This window comes from Amblyomma mixtum, chromosome 3, assembly GCF_055824585.1.
Source record: "Amblyomma mixtum isolate Tamu chromosome 3, ASM5582458v1, whole genome shotgun sequence".
NCBI classification, from domain to species: domain Eukaryota; kingdom Metazoa; phylum Arthropoda; class Arachnida; order Ixodida; family Ixodidae; genus Amblyomma; species Amblyomma mixtum.
In genome coordinates this window covers 86,062,148-86,081,350 of record NC_143014.1, presented here as the reverse complement: position 1 = coordinate 86,081,350, position 19,203 = coordinate 86,062,148, and the positions used below count along the sequence as shown (strand labels likewise).

General features: G+C 42.7%; 1 protein-coding gene across 3 annotated transcripts in view; it reads left to right on the top strand.

Moving 5' to 3' along the window:
* Wdr59 (WD repeat domain 59) overlaps positions 1–12,907 on the top strand; it is a 48,800-nt gene extending 35,893 nt beyond the window's left edge. The window contains exons 20-26 of one of the 3 annotated variants that reach the window (XM_089579988.1): positions 1,075–1,198; positions 6,078–6,104; positions 7,942–8,008; positions 8,170–8,287; positions 11,716–11,858; positions 11,924–12,031; positions 12,520–12,907. In XM_089579988.1, the coding sequence (XP_089436114.1) occupies positions 1,075–1,198; positions 6,078–6,104; positions 7,942–8,008; positions 8,170–8,287; positions 11,716–11,858; positions 11,924–12,031; positions 12,520–12,653 (721 nt within the window). In that variant the 3' untranslated portion in view covers positions 12,654–12,907. Of the gene's footprint in view, positions 1–1,074; positions 1,199–3,382; positions 5,109–6,077; positions 6,105–7,941; positions 8,009–8,169; positions 8,288–11,715; positions 11,859–11,923; positions 12,032–12,519 lie in introns of those variants that run through there. The other 2 variants (XM_089579989.1, XM_089579990.1) reach the window with 2 other exon arrangements.
* The last annotated feature ends 6,296 nt before the right edge of the window (positions 12,908–19,203 follow it).

Below are 19,203 nucleotides of genomic sequence, written 5' to 3'. Positions count from 1 at the left end.
TAACCCATATTCTGTGGTCATGTCCGCAAATATTGACTCCACGCAGTAATATCCATACCATGGAGCAGTGGCTGGCACTGATGCGCAGCTCTAGCCCTGCCATTCGAACGGCTGTAGTGGCTTGGGCCGCAGAGACTGCCGAGGCTCAAGGGCTTCTGGCCGTCTCATTCACCATCCTTCCTACTTTAAGGGGGGATGCGGCTTTCAAATCACGAAAATCTCGAAAAAGATCGAATTTTAGAAAACACCAGATTTTGTATATGTAAGGTCTTTCTAAATATATCCCGAAAGATTTTCCCTGAAAACAGCTCAGAAGTGATTTCAAAAAATTTTTGTGACTGTAGATAGCAAAAAACTAGCTAAAATCTCCGTGAAAATGCCAGTTTTCTCAAAGTGTTTTTTGACCTGACTGCCCTGCTTGCAGAAAGCAAAGCATAGCATGAATTTTCATGCGGTTTGCTGCATTGTGTTCCTTGATAAATTCTATATGCCATGACGTTCCTATATTCCTGAATTACTTTCTCAATTTTTCACTCTGTCACTAATTTGACACGACGGTAATGAGTGCATTACGCAAGCGTTGATATAATGTTCTGTGTAGAAAAAACTCAGGTTGATAACAATATTGGGAGAATGTCACTGCATGAACAATTTCTTTGGCAAAAATTTAAGAGCAACTCTATGCTTCTACTATGTTTTGTTGTCACGCCAGGCTTTCTGCAAGTTTGGTATAACATGAAGCACATAAAAATTTATCATGTCAAAACCACATAAGAAATGTGAGTGAAAATTTGTTCTTATTCATTTAGTGCGCTTCCCAATAAGTGTGCCAATTTTCATTGCTTCACACTAAAAAATTTAAAAAATTGCACCTCCGAAACCCGCATCCCCCCTTAATTGCTATCAATAAGGTCTTCATCAATCAGTCAATCAACATATTTTGGATGGGGTTAAAATGTTGGCGAAATGGCAGAGCACTTTGTATGTATTTAAGTTTATTGGTCTTGCCTCCTCTGCTCATTTTATTTTTGGTTCTTTCAAATGCTTTTTTATTGTATTATGCACTCCTTGCAGCATCAGCCACTACATAAAGCATTATGACATACAAACTGTGGCCATGCTGTGCTGTATCTTCAGTGGTGAAAATGCAAATGGAAACTGTGGAAAGAAATTTGCCTTTGATCAGGCCTGCAATAGTGTAAGTTGTGTTGGATGTTACATAGCCTGTACTGCTACCGAGTTAACTTCTAATATTTTATCGAGAATAGTGCTCAGCTGTGTTTAACTGCAGTTTTGTGGCCTCATTGATGGAGTCATCGTACTTTGGCTATGGCCATTGTAGTCATTTTTAATTCATACATAAACGAAAACAAATGCTTAGCTGTTGTTGCTGTGTTTATGACTGATTATTGCTACAAGAGGTGAAGTTTTCTTGTGTTCCTGTTTCCCTTGTCTGTTTTGACTGCAGTGGAAAGTAGGTAGGATGTGTACTTTTTTGGAGCCATTTTTACAAGTTCAAAGAGTTATTTTAGCAACACGAAATGGATTTAATGAGTGAAATATGCAACAGACATAAATAATTTATGGTGCAGTATTACTAAACATACACCAATCATTATGGTTTCATGTATTTGGTTCAGGATCACCGAAGGGATGGATGTTTGGGCTGATTGAGCATGGTCTGAATGATTAAAATGATATGGGTTATTACTATTGCTTGAAGATTGGCACACTGGTAACCAGTATATATATGGAGCATCTGATCTAAGTAGGACAAAAAAAAAGCAAATGAGAGCACAACTGCAGCAATGTGCAGTGATGAGACTTTGGTGGCCCTCTCATGGAGGCATGAGCACTGGCATTAATACCCTGATTAACACTCAGTGGCTTTAGTATGGCGAATTTATTATTCTGAAGGTTTTCCCATGCTTTTGAAGGAGATCACAAAATGCCTAAGGGCAGGGAAATCATGCCTAATCCACACACGTTGTGCAACTAACTGGTGGAGTTTCAGTGCATCAAAGCAGAAGTAGGCTGTGCTAAGTAAAACCCCTGAACAAACAAACAAAAAAACTAAAGTAGCAACTTCTTGTCACCTCTGTCCTCCTCCCTTGTGTGCCCTTTGGAGGTATATTTTCTCTTGTGATTTAATGTATTGATGGTAGTGACACTGAGCTCACTAAAATGCTTGCATTAGTGGGAAGAGGCAAAATGTGTACTTTTTGTTTGTGGTTCTACGTGTCGATGGTGGCGACAGCTCAGTGTTAACACTTCTCTGGAGTGCCGCCGCGGTGGCTCAGTGGTTACGGTGCTCGGCTGCTGACCCAAAAGACGCGGGCTCGATCCCGGCTGCGGCGGCAGAATTTCGATGGAGGTGAAATTCTAGAGGCCCGTGTACTGTGCGATGTCAGTGCACGTAAAAGAACCCCAGGTGGTCGAAATTTCTACAGCCCTTCACTACGGCGTCCCTCATAGCCTGAGTTAAACCCCATAAACCAAACCAAACTTTTCTGGAGGAGGTGGAGGTTGTGTTGTAAGGAGAGACAGAAAGGAAAAAATGGCATTTTTCAAAGGCTGTTGCTACTTTAATTTTTTCAGGGGCTTCACTGCTAAGCATGGTATGTTTGACCAAAGCAATCATGCTGCAAGATTTTCAGTTTTTTGGATGTTGCACTTAATGTTCAAAGAAGCATTTTTTCATTCTTTACTGCTATAAAGTTCATCAAAATGCTTTGGTATAGCATTAATTAAAGACTGCAATAAGAACTGCAGTATGCTGATTATCAACTAAAAGGTAAAAAATGCAGTAGTGTAGGCATCCGTGCAGCATCCTTCTGTTTGGTATCTTTTACACAGGTGGCATCACCAAGTTGTTTGTGCCACTTTTGCCATTTAGTGTCAAGTTTTTTCCAATGGTGTATAAATAAGCTGTCTCATTATGACCATATGGTGGAGCCAACGCTACGGGCAGTGCTATAAAATCAAAGATTTGAGCACGCACATGCACAGTACTCCTGCTTGGCAAAGCACTATACGCAGGAAACGTTCGTGGAAGCATTGTTTTGTGAGGAGCACAGGAGGAGCATGCCACATTTCATGGCTTCTAGCAGACTCTTCGCACAACACTTGTTACTGTTGTTACTGTTACTGTTGCTGCAAGAGCTCCTACTTCTACTGGGCAGCTTGAATGGAATACTGTAACAACTGATAGCTTTATGCTCTCCTGTAGAACTCATGATGGTGAATTAGTTCTCAGTGTAGCTTGTACCCAAATAATGTTGTTTATACTAATTGCTGACATGCAGACACTAGCAGTATTGCATTCTGAATATTTTTATTTTAAGTTTTTAATTTTACTCCTGTTCTCTCTTGCACTGATTAGATTGCTCTCACCCTCTTCTGTGGCAGTAGCAGATGCCATTGCCACACAGTAATTGAGAGCACCACTACTGGTCTGCTTGAAAGAAGACCTGTGACAACTGGTGTACTGCTGTCACTGCCTAGGTGTTAACCAGTGTGGCTACCTTGCCTGTGTTTTTGGATAAAAAGCATATGTTAGCCAACATGCTAAATTACATCAGATATTTTGAAAATTTTGAGGTAATTGGCACAAAAAGCGTTGATTAGTCTTACTGTGTACCAGTGTGGAGGTGGTTTTTCATGTATTCTTGAACAAAACGTGGCTTCAGCTGAGGAGAACTAAATCTTTAAATACTGCTGTATTTGAAACTGGCTATGTAGTACTGCTTAACCAGCTTCATAAATAAAAGAAACACACTCTTGCTACATATTTGAGATGTCCCTTAACAGCAACAGATCAGTTTTAAGTGTGCAAAGCACATGAGAGATTGGTCCTGCTTAGGTGCAGCATCCTTTATATTGGCTGAAAGAACAGCAGTAAACTTGTATTTCAACCAAGTTGAAGAAAATCTAGGTTTGTTTCTAAGGTTGTGCTCTTTCCAGTGTTGTGAATTTGATTTCTTGCTATTGGCATCTGATTTACCATGCTTGTATGTGGAGGAATAAGCAATAACAAGTGTTTGTGTGTATGCATATTGGAGCTAGAACAAAAATGCTAGCATTTCATGTCTTGAAGCTCTGAGTACTAAATGGCAAACTGTCATTAACATGCATGGTTTAGACAGTTAGCTTTGATAACTCTTGCAGCCCTGTTACAAGGGGCAAGCATTCCTTTTACTATAATAAATGTGTTTACTTTCTCTCTCTTTAAGCTGAAGTGTAGTTAGAGATATTGTGTATGTTTCTGTCACATTTCAAGTGAACTGTTCCATCTTGTCAATAATCAAGCCAGCTACCAAGTTGAAGTTTCTCACTATAGAGCCCAAGAATCTGCTGCAGTGTTTGCAGATTGAAGAACCTTTCCACTGCAAAAAACAGCACTTCAAAGCTGATGGTTTCTTAGCATTGCGTGGAGTGGTTGTGAATCCGTGCATTGTTGCCTTAAAGTATGAAAGGAAGAATACTTAAACCAGAAGCTGTTTAACAGTCCCTGCTGCATTTGTGTTAATATTGTGGCCAACAGCCGTATATTTTTTCTGATAAATTTTGCTGTCTACATTCCCTTACTTTGGCGTTTAAAGCATGTGAATGCAGTGCTCTTGTACAAGCCTGCCCATCCAACATTGTTACGTGCAAAAATGGGTTTATTTGCTTATTCTCCTTGACATTCACTCATATTTACCTTCTTTCTTTTATCTTCTGCATGTTAAGTGCGACCCTAATAACCAGAAAAAGAAATACTCACTTGTGCATGCTCACTTGCATGAGTTTTGTGCATGTCTTATGCTCACCTTTAATCATTGTCACTGTGGTGACATGTTGCTAAACACTTTTGTTAGGTGCAAACACTTTAACAGCACGCATTCACAGCCTGAGCATTCTGCATTGCGCTCCTTTGCCCCGGCTACTTGCTAGCTTTATTTGGCAGCCATCTAAATGCATATAGAGTCATTCCTCACTATAATCAATATAATTCATCATATGTGCAGACTTGAAATTAAGCCCTCCTTAAGAAAGATTCATATTCTCATTTTTAAAGTTGCCTGCAACAGTAGTTCATGTCAGCATCCTGCCCGTTCTTTGTTTTGATCAAGATGCCTTCAAGTCCTTTCAGACCATGACAGCTGTTGCCCATGGACATGAATTGAGCCCAAGCTTAGCTGGCTATTGCTTCTAAAATAGGTGTGTTTGCTTACCAATAAAAGAAGAAACACGCTTTCTAAGGTTGCGGCTAACCAAACGTGTAACTGGAGCTCATCCGCAATTGAGGACCAGACATGCACAGCATATTGCCTGCATCTTTTTGAATCTGGAAATTACCTGTGAAAGTTTCATGGTAATCAGATGGAAACCATGCAGGAGATTTTCAAAAGAAAAAAACTGTGTAGTTTAACTGCTCACATCATTGCAACAAATCACAACTGTATTATGAAGAAATGTATATAGTTCACTCTTCTCAGATTTTCTGCTTTTCACAAAAGTGAAGACATGTATTAAAGGGCTCCATGTCAAAAATTTGGTTTCAGATATCTAATTTCATTGTAAAAACCTGAGAGCATGAAGAGTGACGACTTCGTCTTAATGCATTCGATGCAAGCTTCAATAGTGAAATGTAGAAGCTTAAGTAGTGGCATTACTCTTTTTTTTTTTTTTTTGAAATTTTAGGGTTCAAGCTGCAACGTATGCATCGTGCCTGTGATATGCAAGCACAAGCAAATCGTGTAGGTAGAAGAGGTGCACTGCCATTAGCAGCTTTCTGCCACAGTTTCAAAACCTTTAAGCACTTTTTGAACTTTGCTTAACAAGTTATAGTGCTATTTCTGGAAAAAAAAATTGAGGTTGAGTTGAGCATCGTGCATTTTCATTTGCTGAGCTATGCACGCCAAGCATGTGGTTGGTGGATAGGTTTTCCTATTTTACTTGCTGAAGGCAGTGGGGCTTGCTTGTGCTTGATGCCATTGCTTTGGCGAGTTTTAGCTGGTCTGCAGCCTTCTGTCGTTACCATTTGCCTGTTCCTTGAGCCATGTTTCTTTATCTTTTTACATTCTTCTCTTCAGCAACTTACTGGAAGCTGGTGGCAGAAGGTATGTGCCCTAATTTCAAACCTGCTGTGCTTCCATTGCGATTTGCTATGGGATCTTTCTCTGCAGCTTGTGCCTTTTTCCTCTGTGTTGCACTTGCCTTCTTCCCTTTCTGCACGGAAACTGAAAGGAGGCATAATGCCTCATGAGAAGCTTCTGAAGAATAAGTTCAACTGTGATTTACCTACCTGAAGTGCATTTTCTGTGAGGAGTGCAGATTTACCTGCTAAAAGTGGACTGTGCACATCAGGAGTGTGCTCAAAGTATTGCTGTAGACCCTAGGTTACTGGTTGCAAGATATGGCTTTGTTTTATTAAGTGCATTATAGAGGTGCCAGTGGATAACACGTTGAACACTGGATGTTATGAAAACCTGCCCAATTATATGCCCTCTTCTTTGCATTCAAGAGACTTATTACTTTCTTTTGTGGCATAAATCAGTTTTATTCATGAAGCAAACTACAAGTACTGTTGCACAATTGTGCTAACGTTGTGGAGGAGGAGATGGTGGTTATGAGAAAGGGAAACGTATAGAAAGTGTCGAGCAGAGTTCTCCGCCTCTCCTTGCTCAGTCGCAGTTAGCATTGCGTGGAGGAGGAGGTTATGAAGAGAGGAAGAGTGGAGCCCCTCCACCTCTTCTTGTTGGGTTGGGCTTAACATTGTGAGGAGTGAAAGGGAAGGTGTGTTAACTGTCATGTGATTTTCAGATGCGCACTGCGGTAGTTGTGCCTGGTCGCACTTAGCTTTGCGAGCAAGAGGAGGTTATGAGAGGACAGGCACTTGCATTCCTGCAGCAGCTTTGTTCAGCTGTGCAAAATATGCTCCTGCTGAGTGTTACATCTGAAACCTGTACTAAACACCTTGATGAGCACCATGTCAAAACACATTATCCCGGCTGTTGCCAGTACATTCATTGGCAAGTAGGGCAAGGATTTCTTGATTGAAAAAAAAAAAAAAGTCTTTAAAAGCAAATGTGAAATAGTGCACATACAAAACTACACTATGTAATTACTGAACTTCAAACGAGTTTGCTTGTTCTTCATTTTTTGCTTTTCAGTGCAGATGTAGCCTATGCAAGTCAGTGCTGAGTATGCTGCTTGTTCTAGTCTATAAAAGCATTTGACTAGGAGTTGCCAGTTGAGTTAGGTTTGTAGTATCCTCATATTTTGAAGTAGCTCTGTTGACCTTTTCATGACCCTCGGAGCAACCATTTTTTTTTTTGGGGGGGGGGGGGGGGGGGGGGGCTGTGGGAAGAGCAAGGGGGAGCCCAATCCTCAACTATTTGCAAGCACAGCCCAGTGCCCAATATGGCAGCGCCCACCAACCTCTTTTTTTAAAAGGTCTATAGCTTATGTGCATGTGCTGTTGCACCATTTTTTTTCCACTAGACATCATCACTGTATTGATACTGCACTACCGCGACAATAAGGGTGCACATAAAGTGTAGAAAATTGCATTTGGCTGTGGATGCACTGCCCTGACCCCAATGGTGAGGAATGGGCACTTGAATGAGCAATGTGGTTTACTGGCAAATAATGCTGCATTTAAAATCAATTTTTCAGGTAGTGGTCATTTTAATTGTGGCATAAAAACGTTTCCTTTACAACCGGGAAAAGAAAATATTTCTGAATTTTTATAACCATTGAGGTGAAAATTATTGGTTAGCTTGAGTTTTGACAAAAGCACCTTGTATTATTTCACAAGGTGCTTTGGATGGCGTGACAGGGTTTTGTTAAAAGTGTATGTTTCCCACTATTTAGTAGAGTTCTGAAAAAACCCTTGATAACTTTGGCTAAAACAGTTTTTCTTTTAGAATGCTAATTGCCACTTTCTTTTAATAGGTTGGTGGCTCTCCGTACCACACGGTCACTGGGCCTTCAGACGCAGTCTTTAGTGGACTGTACGTAGGTACTGTTTCAAGCGATTTTTACTACTTTTGTGGTCTTCACAGCTCAGTCAAAAAATTTTCTCAGAAAACTAGAAATATTATGAACTTTCATGAAACCAAGCATTTATACCACAATCCTAATTTTTATGACCACAAAAAAAAAAAAAAACTTTTGTTCCAGAATCGCTGAAGCGGAACCGTTCAAACAGCTGGTCAGACTCGATAGACGACATTCGCTTCATGGACAGCAGTCCTGATCCACGAGAAGTGGAACGCACTAACCACCGAGCAAACTGCAAGTGAGCATCGGGTGCATTTTTCAGTTTCTGGAATTCATTGTTGCATGCATGAAAATACCGGGTCTCTGACAGGGAGTTCTGGAAAGGTTGTGAATGCTGCATGTGCACATTGTACATTAGGCAGTGGCATTACACATGCACTTTACTGTAGCACATATCGCATTAGTTATACATGCTCTTTTATATGGCCATTTTTGCTGATTCTTTACTATAGCAGTGGTGCAGAAGCAAAGATGCATCACGGTTAGCACTTTGAAATATTGAGCCTGAGGAGAGCCCTGAATTTTCTGTGCTAAAGTAAAGTACCAAGAGACAAACATGTTATGTGGTGCGTGTGGAGAGGAGGAGGAAAAAGCCGAACACTTGATACTTTGCTGTAAAGGGTTTCACCCTACATTTGGAGGCAACGGGAATGATCTATTCAAAGCATTGGGGTTTAAGGACAGGGGAAGAAAAATAGACTTTAAATGGACAGAAATACCGTAGCAGAGGTTATCTGATTAGTGGCTAAGCCGAAGGCAAGAGTGAAATTTCATCTGTACTCAGAAGGAGGTCGCAGCTTGGCTCGCGCTACAGGCGAAGAAGAGCGTTCTCCCTCTTCAGTTTAGGTACAAAATGTATTACAAGTCATGGCTAGGTGGCGTGAGCCGCCGCCTGATTTGAAGGATTCAGCCTCATCTGTCCGTCTGTTGTGTCCCGTCCCGAGCCGTGTTCGTCCATTCATCAATCCATCCACGCCAACCTGTGAAGAATGCCCCCTGCCTCCTTCTCTGCGCATTCCCGCGACATTTGACTCTCTCATTAGCCGAAAGCCGTCGTGTTTTTGCGCGCTTTTTCCCTGCTTGTTTTGTTGCTTCCTCCCCTCCTGCGGTTGCAAGCAGCGTGAGTGGCGCATGCAATAACCTCGTTTTGCGCCCTGTTAGTGCGAAAGCACTACTTTACTAGCAAAGCTGAAAAACGTGGGGTATGTGTGAAGCCTCAACGTTTGAAGGAGTGCCAGCGGAGGAGGCCTTACGCAGCTGCTCCATCAACGTGTGGAACCGGCACCCCATTTTTTGTGCTGTTTCTAACATAGCCCCGTGACCCCTGTTTGTGATGCCATATGCGCTTCGGAGAAGTCTGATAGTTCAGCACCATGTAGGGGGAAACACGGTCGAAATGGGAGAGGGTGAGTGGCGGTGCAGGAGGAGACAGCGTTACTTTTAGATTGTTGAGTTGAGGGGCTTTATAGTCTGCCTGCCCCCCACCCCCCTCCCACCTCTCCAGTCACTTCAACAGTGCTTCTCCTCGTCAAGGAAGCGCTGGGATGATGTGGACGGATGCTAAAGTGCAGTTTTAACACGATAACGTTGAAGGTCCCGTTCACCAGAAAATCGGGTATCAGCGTTTTCAGCGTTGTGAGCGAAAAAAATTACAGCCAGTTTGTGCAGGTAATCAAATGCAAAGTAGATGCGCTAGCACTGCTTACCCCTGCTATACTTTTATAAGCGATGCAAAGTGCACTGGCATTCATGAGGCCGCTCCGCCATCTCATCGGCTAAAATGTGCAACCCGGCATCGCCACTGTATTCTTCGCACCTCTAGCCCACGGAGGGCCAGAGAGAGCAGGGGCGGCTTGCACGGAGCAAATAAGACAGTCTTATTTTCAGTGTACTCTTATTTGCAGTGTAAAACCTCTCTCGTTTTTGAGAAAAGGAAAGGCGCACAGCTAGTTCACTTTGTCGGTGGACGCCTCAAGCGCACCATGAATGCTGACTAAAACACTGAGTTACTAAGCTGTTAGTCGGCATTTGAGGTGCGCCTTTGCTTTTCTCAAAACCGAGAGATGTGCAAGCCGGGCTAGGCTTCAGACTGTTATCGGCGAAATTCGTGATTGCAGTTAGAAGTGCTGTGCACTAAAAATCACGGGCATGGCTCTGGCAGGTGGTCCCCAGAGAGCAACTAGGAGGCAGGTGTGCCACCTACGTTACGTGACCTTGCGGCGTCATCACAAGCTGCCCACCGGATTGTGAGCAAACTGCCCACCGTGGCAGGTGGCAGTTAAATTAATGATTGGTCGCTCGGGAAGAGCAACCTGGGCCGCGCAAGGCCTACTGTTGGGAGCACCTGCCAATGCAGAGCAGTGGCGCATCGCTTAACCGCTGCACCACTGCACCAGGAGGGGCATGAGGACTCCCAGGAATGTATGTAGAGAATGACCTTCTGCACATATGGCAATTGAACCATTACACTATCGCATCATACGCTTAAGGCAGAGCTTATGTTTCCCCTCCAGTCTTTTTCGGGGGACCTCGTACTTACAGCTACTGCTGTAAAAAGAGGGTCAACAAACACGACGTGACGGCCATTGCTGTGTGAAATGCCATGAGCATAGGGGGTATTGCAGAGCTCAGTTTCGTTACGCGCACTTATAAAATGTTGCCTTTCAACTAATGTTGATGACATGGAAGATGATGCAGTGTTCATGCATAGCTCTTGGCTCTGGTTGCCCTGAACAGTTTATGCTGGCGTACATTCTGATCTGATTTTTTTTTTTTAACCATGACAGCGCTACTTCACTAGCAAAGCTTAAAAACCTGAGGTATGTGCGAAGCCTCAACCTTTGACGAAGCGCCAGTGGTGGAGGCCTTGTGCAGCTGCTCATTCATTGTGGGGAACCGGCCCCCTGCCTCCCCACTCCCCACACGCGGATGCCAATAGTGGCTGATGGTTTTGCCTCAAGTGCTTTAGCACGACCTACTTGGTTTAACTATGTTAAAACCCTCCCTCCCTTTCTTTCTTATTTTTTTTTTTTCATTTTCTGGAGGCTCAACCTTCCTCCTTGTATAGTATTCATGGAAATACAGTGAATTAATCACACTCCCATCGAATTGCTTGGTTCCTTCTGCTGTCCACAACAAAAATAACATAAGAAAGAAAAATGTGGCTCATAACACAGCTACGCAAAAAATTCTCAAATCTGCAGTGCACCCATATTTAAAAGACAATATCATAATTTTGTTACCATTGCTAACGTTTGAGAACTTGGCATGTCGCGAGTCACTTTAGCATTTGGTCCATTTTATGCAGCTGGTTTGAGTTGTGTGTAAGACAGAATCGAAGACCGCAGTGTAACTCAAAGGCCCAGGGACTGTAAAAAAATCCAATTTCTTACCATTTTTTTCCACAAAACTTGTCAGAAAATGAGTGATGAGGAATTTTTGGAGGCTTGCTGGAAGCGGCACATCCACACCCCTTTTTCTTCACGTAGCTTTATCAGAGTGATGCCAACCAGTGCTTGCTGCTGAGGACATATTGGCATCGAATTTTGTATCCAAGTGCTATTTAGGGCATGAAATTGTATGTTGCAAGTTTGCAGCACTGGGTGGTAAAGGGTCAGTTTCCTAAATTTATTTTGTACTGAAACTAACATGAATTTCTTTCCAAAGGTTGCTTGATCCCAGCAAATCTGCTCAGTATGATGAATTTAAGAAGAAGTATGCAGAGATACTATACAAATGGAAGTTGTATGAACAGAGAGCATGTGTCCTGAAGTGCCTGTCAACCAGTCCACCTAAGGTGAAAGCAGTTGGTGAGTGTTGATTTGTTAAGTCTGTTGTGAGCCTTGCTAATCTTTGTGCTTGTGCTTCGTTGCAGACTTCATTACAGTATGCCACTACTGCAAGAGTGACGTTCGCAGTGTTCAGTGTGACGAGTGCAAGAAACTTACTTTGCACTGCATTGTGTGCCATCTGGCAGTACGTGGTAAGTGTTTCAGTTGGTTTGCTGCTGTTTTGCGGACAAATACTACTGCCCGACTGATTTGAATTCTTCGTGCAAAGCACCAGAAGGAAATTTTATCGTGCTCTACCCACAAAACATGCTTCTGAGCCAGAGCAATAAGAGGACTTCACATTGAATTTTGACTGCTCATAGTGTGCTTCACTGCATGTTCAGCACACTTTTGAGGTTCCCCCTTTTAGTTTGGCTTTGTTTCGTGCATGAATTTTTTGTGTCGAACATTCACTCTCTGATGCAGTTCAAATTTTTTTGAGGGCTAGGGCATATGGGAGGACCTTGGAGGGTTTGGGGGAGGTAAGGAGATGTATGCTGCTTATTGTTCTAATGGAGGTAGGTTGCTTACCACATCTTTTACATTTTAGCTTTCGAGAAGTGGCCCTTCTTGCGCTATTGAAAATTTCTATGTAGGATACACTTGATGTAAAACATGTTTTGCTTATTTTGTATTGCAGGCCAGCTTCACTTCTGCGTTTCCTGTGGACATGGAGGCCATGTTGAGCACCTGCTGGACTGGTTCAGAACTCAGTCACAGTGCCCATCCGGCTGTGGTTGCCGCTGCTTAGCAGAGGGAGAAGTGTTTGCTTGACCACACCAGCCAGCGATGTGAATGCCTATGTGGTTTCGAATGATGAGTCCTTTGTAATGTGCTTACATTATTGAACAGAGAGGGTAGCTGAGAAGTCTACACACATCAGTGCCTTCTATAACAGAGGTGTCATAATTTAATTTTTGTACTAAACAGCTTGAATATGAATAATTAATTTATTAGTCACAAGTGTTTGTTCATATGTAAAAAGTGTAAAATATGCTGTAAATAAACTCTGTGGTGCCCATGCTTGACTATGACAATACAGTGGCCAGGCGATTGGCAGAAAAGACAATGCGGGTTTCGCTGCAGACCCCATTTCAAACTAAGAACGGACAAGTAAGGTTTGTTCAGCTCGCAAGAAACTTAATGTATGTACTAGAATTGCCTGATGTCAGCTAACCACATGTGAGCAAGTTAGCTGATCTAGAAAGCAAAAAAACAAATATAATCGCTGATACGTAGCTTTAATTCACTACAACACTTAAGCCAGCCTGCTTCTAGAGCTGAAATAACAATAGACGACGTGTCAGCAGTTATATTGCCATTCTTTATTCATGCCTCATGTGACCTAAACATCAGCTACATGTCACAGCCACAGTTTCTTATAAAAAGTAGTAGGCAAATACCATGCAGTGATCCATATATACCAATTTCTAACGCATCATTTGAAAGAAGAAAACACTAGCAAAAATTTGATGTCTATAATCCTTTAAGTCCACTGCTCGACTGGTGCAAGCGTGACACTTTGTAGCATATTGTCACAGCTATTTAAAACATAAATGCTGCGTGCAGCAACAGGAACAGAACATAGCAGTTCAGCAACTGTCTGCATCTAGCCTTCCAATACTGCTGCACGGGTGTCACACTTTCCAAGCTCCCTCGGTACTTTAATGTACATGTTAAAGTAACCTTAGGAGCACCTGATCAAAGCTTCTCATAGCAGTCTTTCTAAATTAGTTTCAGTGTGCTTGTGATATTTTCCTTTTTGTAGATACCTACCAAGGTACACATACACTGCTCTTTGAAGCATGTGCTGCCTTCGTGTGGAATGCACAGAGCATGGACAGTCCTCGTGCCCTTGTCTACATCAATAGTCATCACTAGAGAACAGATTTTAGGCAAATGCCTATTTTTTTCAACACCTCATAGGCGCACCATTTTTACATATGAGCACGAATTAGGTGTTGACAGTATGTTTAATGCTCTTTTTATAGTGCCTATAAATGCCTATTTTGGGTGTCAGTGCCTATAAATGCCTATTTCTGATGTCGGTGCCTAAAAAGGCCCTATTTCACAGAAAAGGGGCCTGAATACACTGTGGTTTTTGCTTTCAGATTCTGTTTGCTTTCGAATCCATTTCGGTTTTGAGTAGAACACACACGTGGCAACATTAGACGACCTCGTCAGTTGGCTGTGGTGAACACTGCACCTACGCCGGCTGTGTACACAATACCAACCACGTCAGGCGAAAATATCGAAGCAACCTTTTTCCTATTTTCTGCCATTTTATCGTGGCAGCTTGTTGATGACTTTGGCTGTTAAACTGGTAGTTGACCAGATGGTACCACATTTCGGAAAGTATACGGAGTAAGTTATACCTAGGTTCGTCCAAATAATTCCCAGTTGGTTCCAATTGAAACCAACTATAAAATGTTCCATAAACCTGCTGGAAACAGTTTAACTGATTTTTTTCTGAAGATTTTTTTCTTCCTGAAGAACTCAGAAAGCACTTCAAGGACGTTAATGAACTTATTGCTTCAGTCAAGGGTTTGTTTTTGAAAGCGCCTTCTTGTGTGTGCGCGTTTAAAGAGCAGTTGCCGGAAGTGCCTCTCCCGCCGGAGCCTATCATCACACGTTGGGGAACGTGGCTGGAAGCCGTTGAATACTACAACTACCACCTTTCTGACCTGAAGACCACCATAAACAGTTTCTCAGGGGACGAGAGTGCTCTAGTCAGGAGGGCTGAAGCTGCCCTCTCTAAGGACAACCTCCAAGGAGACCTCGCGTACTTGTGCACTAACTTCACTTTTCCTGCGAACACTATAAATTATAAACGATGGAATGTGGGGGTGTAATGCTCACTGCCAACATCGGACTAATTGAGAATGTGGAGCAACGAATCGCTGCTCTTCCTCACGGAGAAGTTGCCGAGAAAATCCGCGCAAAGTTGCAGTCCGTCTTGGACAAAAACGAGGGGTTCTCAGTCCTCAAGCAAATTTCAGGAGTACTTACCGTTGAACATTCTATGATACCGAACAGTGTAAAGCCATCAAATGTTCCTAAGTACAAGCACGCTGCTGTAACATCCGTTGATGTTGAGCATTCCTTTTCAGCATACAAGCTTGTTCTTACTGATGAGAGGCATAAATTTGAGTCCATCAACCTGGAGATGGTGCTTGTCTGCTACTGCTTCCATAGCTTTAACAGTGATTTCTAGATGGATGATGTTTATTTTACCATGGATCCTCGTGGATGCACGTAGGCCCGTGCAGAACTATAATTCTTTTCGGCATATTCCGCATCAAGCAGCACTGTATGTAACATTTTCTATCATCTCGTATTTATGGTTTCCAGACCCTTCTAATGGCAAGCACCATTTGATAGTCGTGTGGCTCCAGACACATGAAGCCGCAAACTATAAAACACTGTTCAATTCCTGTGTAAGCGAAGACTGAACTCATTTGTCAGATGCTTTGAATTGACAATGTTTCTATCAATTTCTAAATACATGGCCTTCTGTTAAGGTGTTCATTGTTTCTACTTTTGTACACGAGAAGCGAATTGTTTGTTTCGAGGTATACCAAAGTGTTTTAAAACGATTGGTAACCTTCCCTTTTGCTCTGCATGTGTATCATACGAAAAGTTGCACGACAGCCTTAAAAAAAAAACGGTTTCTAATTTTCCCACCTTGCTTAAGGTCCCAAATCATTCCTGCTGTGTTTTTGTTTTATTTTACGGCAGATATTGCGCGCTGAAGTTCGGAACTGTGTGCACTTTTGATAAAGTTTATAGTGCCTATTTTTCTCCGTTCGGTGCCTAAAATGCAATTTTAGCCGCCTATTTATGGCGCCTAAAACGTGCTTTTTAGTGCCTAAAAATCCGGCCTCTAGTCATCACAACACACATTGGCCTGCTCCAAAAGAAGTCCTTCTATCTTAAAACAGTTTACAGCCTTTATCAAGATGGGTACACCTGCTTTAGCTTGAGGAACTTGCATCCAGTGTCCACATAGCATGCTGTTGTACAAACGGCTTGCTGGGCAAACACACTGATGACTGCAGAGCACCTGCAGTGCTGCAGTGTCGAGTGGAACAGAATCAAGTTTCACTGAATGCATTTTGGGCATTAGAAGACCAATGTCTCCAAGCAAGACACAGCAAGCCTTGAGCTAAAGCAGTTGGCAGCAGCAAGTTGTGAATGGGAAGCACTTACCCCGAGCATGTGGCCATGCTATTCCACTCACTGCCAAGGATTAAAAACATGATTGCTATGGAAGGAAACCTTGCAATCAACCACTACACTTCCAAACTTCCATGCCTGCAAGTGGTTTCTGTATGATGTGGTCTAGTAATGGTCTGTTTTTTTTAATTTCTTTTTTAAACAGTGCAAAAGACACGGATGAAGAGATACACGTGGCAATTGTGTCCCTTTGTGTCTTCATCTGAGTCTTGTGCACTATTTAAGGGGAGATGCAGGTCTTCAAATGAAAATTTTTCCTATAAAAGATATCGTAATGAAATGGAGAGTGCATTTGTGTTTCTTCTTCCTGTTTTCAAAAATATAAATAGTTTCAGTATAGTATCTCAATTAGTTCTCATGTTATGAAAAAATAACTCAAGCCTAACAGGTAATTTCTTATGGGTATACGAGATACTTTCCTTCAATGTGTTTTGGTTTCGACCGAAAAGAAGCTCCACAGTTTAGTTCTTTCTGAATTCTTAACGTTATAAGATTAATTGAAATTTCACCATAAAAATATAATAAAAACTTGCGCAAAGCTTGTCATGTTGGCAAAAAACACGAAGCTGAGAAAATCGCATTTGAATTGCACGCGCCAGCCATTCGGAGGTGTCGTTGTAGAGGTCTGAAAAAATAGTGGAATGCGGACATTCCACAAAATGTTTCACAGCAGTGAGTAATACCAGGATGTGGGGGAAGGAGCCCAGTTTTCAAACAAAACCAAGATAACAGCCATCGGGGATGCAGTCGTAGGAAGCGAGAGACGCGGAGTTCTGCCGCATTTCACTCTGAAATTGACGTTTCCGCTCTTCGTAGGTACGAAATATATACTAATTGAAGGTCGAATTAGGCCTTGAAACTTTTTAGGCAGGTACTCTGGAGTGTATAGATCCTGATAATGCCATTTTTGCAAAATCGAAATTTTCGCATTTTTTTTTATCATTTCAAGATCCGTGTGTCCCCTTATACAGCATGAACCAAATAGCCCCATCTCTACCCTTGTAATGGTCTGTTGTGTTCGACAGCTGTATAAAGAATGTCTTCCTTCGAGGCAAACAGAATCGGCGTTGTAGCATGTCATAAGTGAAAAATTTTTGCATGTGCAAACTGCCCAAATGGGTCTGTCACCCAACCGGGCCCGAGAAATAAAGGCACGGCCATGCTCCCCATTAGGCTTAGACTTCATTGGTTTCTTCAAAGGCATGAAGCCGGAAGAAGAAAACGGCTCCAAGACCCATTAGCAACATCGTAAAGAAACCTCGCCACTCAACTGTTTTCACTATGCACGTTTTGCTGCTAGTGGTGCGCTGGGTGCATTTTTCCACTAATGCAGGGGTTCTCAAACCGGGTGGCATGAAACCCTTGGGTTCCTTAGAGTGTGTTATGGGCTCCTCGAGCATCAAAATTCATCCATGCATTAACCCCCACATTCCTTTAATCAACTTTACTTTGGGAATAATTGAAATTGTAATTGCTTAAAGGTACCAGGCTGTTTCAGTATGCAGCCAATCATTAGTGACTGAATTCGGGCATTTTTTAAGGGGCCATGTGCCTGCATGCCCCTTTTTGCATTCATGTAGGCAGAAGAGGATGGAAGCCAAGACACACGAGGTCCCCCGCAATGCTTTTTGAAAGCCAGTGGGGTTCTGTAAAGTTAGAAAGATTGGGAACCCATTTTTAGGGGGTATCAAGCTATGAAGCATGCACAAAGATTCCGTGCACATTAAGGAACCCCAGGCATTTGATATTATTTCAAACCTTCCAAAGCGACGTCCGCTGCGACACGCGTCATAGCCCAAGGCCCATAATCTAATCCCTCAAGGGATTGAACCCTACAAGCAGTCACTAATTTGCTGAAGCAATGGAAACAGATGCAAGATGGGCTCAGCTGCTCTGCAAAGTGCCGTTGGACTAGGTGTCAAGAGAGTAAGGCATGCACTGCTACCAAAATGCATTTAATTCATTTTCTTGCTGCATGGCCTCAGACACAGTAAGGAACAGGCTTAGAGTATCGACAATCTCGGAAATGCGCTAGTTCTAGAATAGTCATTTGTGGCATCAAGGTGGCTTGGTCACGCCACAGTTGCATACCAGCTGTGCTCAAAGGCAGCAACAAATAATTTGATTTTTCTTGCTGATGAGTAAAAATAAGTTTTAAAAAGTATTTCATCCAAAATGATAATAACTTTATTAGGACACATAATTTCGTTTTAATTGCGTTGTGCTTTAATTTTTAAAAAATGGCTGGCGGTTTAGCATTGCTAAGCATGAAATATTGTGCGAAAGCACTTTTTTTTTTTTTTTTTTGCAGCTGGACATCATCGCCACGTACCTCAAAGCATGACTGCGGTGTCCACCGACCCAGGGAGGCAGTTATGCGTCTTTTCTTTCCTCAAAATCAACGGAGTCTAAATCTTCCGCTAGTTTTGAGAAAAGTAAAAGCGCATGACTGCCTCCATTTGTAGGTGCATGCCACCGCCTACTCACAGCGTGATTGAGGTGTCCACTGCTGGCATTCTTCGTCTGCTTCTGTAGCATATCTCACACGCTGCCATTCTGTTTACTTGTTGGCAATACTGGCATTCTTCCTCGGTTTCATTTGGCCATGCTACACATGGATGGACATCCGTTGAAATCTAGGGAGTGCACCTAGAAGTGCTTTCACACTAAAAAAATTGGCAGTGGCTTAGCTCAGCTAGGCCCGGATATACGTAGTGAAAGCAGTTTCGTCTACTGACATTTCAGTAGCGACACGCCGTCGCTGTTGTTCAGCAGCTTGGCGGCTGCGAGACGTTCCTCTCGTTCTTCAGGCGTCTCGGCCACCTGCTTAGCCTTTCTCGCCTCGTTTTCATGCTGTCGGCCGGCCTTGTACCATGCGACTACTTCTGGATCGGAGCACTCAGTTTCACGCAGCCTGTACTGCTGCCGCGACGAGAACGGCCGCTCTCCATCTTCCATGGTGCGTGTCTGAGGAGCGAGCGCATCGCTTCCGGCTTATATCTCAGCTGTGTAGTGCGACTCTGCGCATGCGCAGGAGTGGTCTTTGGCAGGCACCGCGAAAATCACTTCTGCTAACCTAGTGTAGCTT